This window comes from Eurosta solidaginis, chromosome 3 (assembly GCF_040869045.1).
Source record: "Eurosta solidaginis isolate ZX-2024a chromosome 3, ASM4086904v1, whole genome shotgun sequence".
NCBI lineage: Eukaryota > Metazoa > Arthropoda > Insecta > Diptera > Tephritidae > Eurosta > Eurosta solidaginis.
In genome coordinates this window covers 28,905,734-28,909,048 of record NC_090321.1, presented here as the reverse complement: position 1 = coordinate 28,909,048, position 3,315 = coordinate 28,905,734, and the positions used below count along the sequence as shown (strand labels likewise).

Below are 3,315 nucleotides of genomic sequence, written 5' to 3'. Positions count from 1 at the left end.
TATTTTTCGTCAAAAAACCCACCCAATCACCATGTTTCATCCCTTTTTTCGCATTTGGCGTGGTCATAGTCGGATTTCGCCCATTTTAAATAACAAGATAAAGTGAGTTCAGATAAGTACGTGAACTAAGTTTAGTAAAGATATATTGATTTTTGTTATCGTGTTAACGGCCAAGAGGGATATCGCCCACTTTCGCAGAAAACAGTTACCGGCGTAAAGGTTATGCCCTTACCAAATTTCACAAAGATTGGTAAATTTTTGTTTGACTTATGGCATTAAAAGTATTCTAGACAAATTAAATGAAAAAGGGCGGAGCCACGCCCATTTTGAAATTTTCTTTTATTTTTGTATTTTGTTGCACCATATCATTACTGGAGTTGAATGCTGACATAATTTACTTATATACTGTAAAGGTATTAAATTTTTTGTTATAATTTGACTTAGACATTTTTTTTTAAAGTGGGCGTATTCGTCATCCGATTTTGCTAATTTTTATATAGCACACATATAGGAATAGTAGCAACGTTACTGCCAAATTTTATCATGATATATATAACGACTGCCAAATTACAGCTTGCAAACATTTTAAATTACCTTCTTTTAAAAGTATTCGGTGCCACGCCTATTGTCAAAAATTTTTCTAATTTTCTATTTTGCGTCATAACGTCAACCCACCTACCAAGTTTCATGGCTTTATCCGTCTTTGGTAATGAATTATCGCACTTTTTCGGTTTTTCGAAATTTTCGATATCGAAAAAGTGGGTGTGGTTATAGGCCGATTTCGTTCATTTTAAACACCGATCTGAGATGAGCACCCGGGAACCTACATACCAAATTTCATTGAGATATCTCAAAATTTACTCAAGTTATCGTGTTTACGGACGGACGGACAGACATACCTAAATTAATTTCTTTTTCGCCCAGATCATTTTGATATATAGAAGTTTATATCTAACTCGATTAGTTTATGCCGTTACGGATTACCGTTATACGAACAAAATTAATATACTCTGTGAGCTCAAACAAATTTTTTGGGGCATTTTGTACAAAAATAGAGCAATCAAAATTTAATACTTTAATAATACAAGTAAATGCTGGGAAATAGAGCTGCCGAAAAAGTGATGTTATGTTTGTGTTTTCATTATAATGAAAGTGTATATATTTAGTTCGAAAATGTGAATTTGCTGTGACTAAAAAATTAGCAGTTTAGCACGTGGTCCCGGTTTATAGTTTTTTCAATACCAAAAAATAGAACTTCAAAAAAAAAAAACTGTCCTTGAGATAGTGAGGTTATAATATGAGATTTTATAAATCTTGAAAGTTAATGCGCTAGGTGAAGATATGCTATAAAGCAGATGAATTTTCACTGAGAAGCTTTTTAAGGCAGATGTGCGCTACCACCACACCACGCCGGCCGCTGTACATGTGTCTATGAAATAATAAAGCGAAAGCAAAGCTAGCCTCGCTGCAGGCAAAACTGCTGCACATGTGCTTTGGCGGTAAATTTGAAAAAATTGCTACGTTTTCTATTTTTTCCAAACAGGGAGATTACCCTTAATTTATAACGCAATAACATTTTCTCATTTTGATCATTTTTCAACACATTTTGTATTGAAAGAAAAATCAAATTTGACTTTTTCTTACATATTTTCTTTTTTATTTACAAACATTGCTCGAATAAAAAAATAATAATACAAAATTTTTAAATGCGAAGTCTTTTCCGTTTATTTCTAACTTACAAAATCAACAAAAAGTGCATTAATATATTTATAAAACCCGGTTACCACCACTAAACACAAAGTGTTCAAACAAGGAAAAAATTTAACAAAAAAAGCGATCCCTAACGAAACTGAGCATAATGTCTTTCTTCGTCAACTTGACCAAAACTTTAATTTCATCATTTCGCTCTACAAATCTAACAACTCAAATAACAGCAAAAATATTCGAAATTGTACGCGGTCAGAGTACTAGAGCATTATGTAAGCGTGTATCGAGACCGGACCTAAGAGGTATGGTGATAAAATTTGGACGTATAAGATGTCCCACGCCACCACCGACTTGTGGTATAACAAGAAAACCCAGTGATGATTGTAAGCCTAAAATTGAAATAACAGAAGAATGGAAAAAATGTTGCATGACTGAATGTCAGTGGCAACATCCACGTTTCGATGATCTCTACTATAAGCCCAGTGATAAATTGAATCGTACATATAAACAAACATGGGTTGAATGCGGAGATATACATATGTACCCTGCACGCATTTGTTGTTATGAAAAACAAAAATATCCATTGCCAGAACGTAGAAAACCACCGAAACCAGTTGCGTTATGTAACAATATAAAATATTGCAAATTACAAATGTTATGTCGAAATCGCTTGGAAAGCAAATGTGCAAAACTTACTTGGGCCGGTTGTCGTAAGGTGCGCGATCCGCCGAAATGTGGATTGGAAAGAGCGCATTGTGGCATACGACCAAAAACACCATATCCCAGCTTCTCTGAGTGTCGTAAGGACATAAGGCGGATAAAAAAGACAAAACAATGTGATTGCCTAGCAATTGCGCTTGCTTGCAATTATAAAGCTTAAAACTCAATTGCCTTCAAATGAAGAGTTGTCATGTTTGTGGTTCTGCTAAGATGAATGTTAGAACGCATTTAAGCTCAATTTTATTGGCTCTGTAAACTCTACAGTTACTAAGTTTTAGGTAAAAGAAAGGCGAATACAGTACGAGGTGGTGTTATCTAGTCAGCTGGTTGCTTCTTTATAATTCCCAAGCAACGCCTTGATACAGCAGGATGCAAGTTTATCGCAATCAATGCTGCTTTTCTTTTGACCTGACACGGCGAAATGGGTGGAGTAGTTCGCTTTGCCGCCACCTTGTATCAAGGCGAATTCAGTACCAGGTGATGCTATTACATTAGATGATTGCTTCTGGATATTTTCCATACAACACCTTGGTAACACAATATGCCAGTTTATCGAAATCAATGCAAACTTTATTTTAATATGAAATTCGGCGAATAGAGTTGAATTCGCTTTTACATCATCTTGTATGAAATTTCCTCGCAGAAGAAAGTCGAATTAAGACAAAATGCTATGCCAAGGCGTTGTTTGGAAATTACCAATGAGAAGCAGTCAGCTGATATGATAACACCACCTGGTACTGAATTCGCCTTAGTATGTCTAACAACTTTACTTGATCATTATTTTTAAAATAAGAAACAGTTGAGTACTGCAGAGTCCCTAAAATAGCAAAAAAAAAATGAAAACATTTAATTTCTATTTAGTAACTAATGTGCTTTTGTAATAAAAAT

General features: G+C 34.6%; 1 protein-coding gene across 1 annotated transcript; it reads left to right on the top strand.

Moving 5' to 3' along the window:
- The first annotated feature begins 1,703 nt into the window (after positions 1-1,703).
- LOC137246294 (uncharacterized) lies at positions 1,704-2,727 on the top strand. Its single transcript, XM_067777403.1, has one exon. The coding sequence runs from the start codon at positions 1,859-1,861 to the stop codon at positions 2,585-2,587; it is 729 nt and encodes a 242-aa protein (XP_067633504.1). The 5' UTR covers positions 1,704-1,858; the 3' UTR covers positions 2,588-2,727.
- The last annotated feature ends 588 nt before the right edge of the window (positions 2,728-3,315 follow it).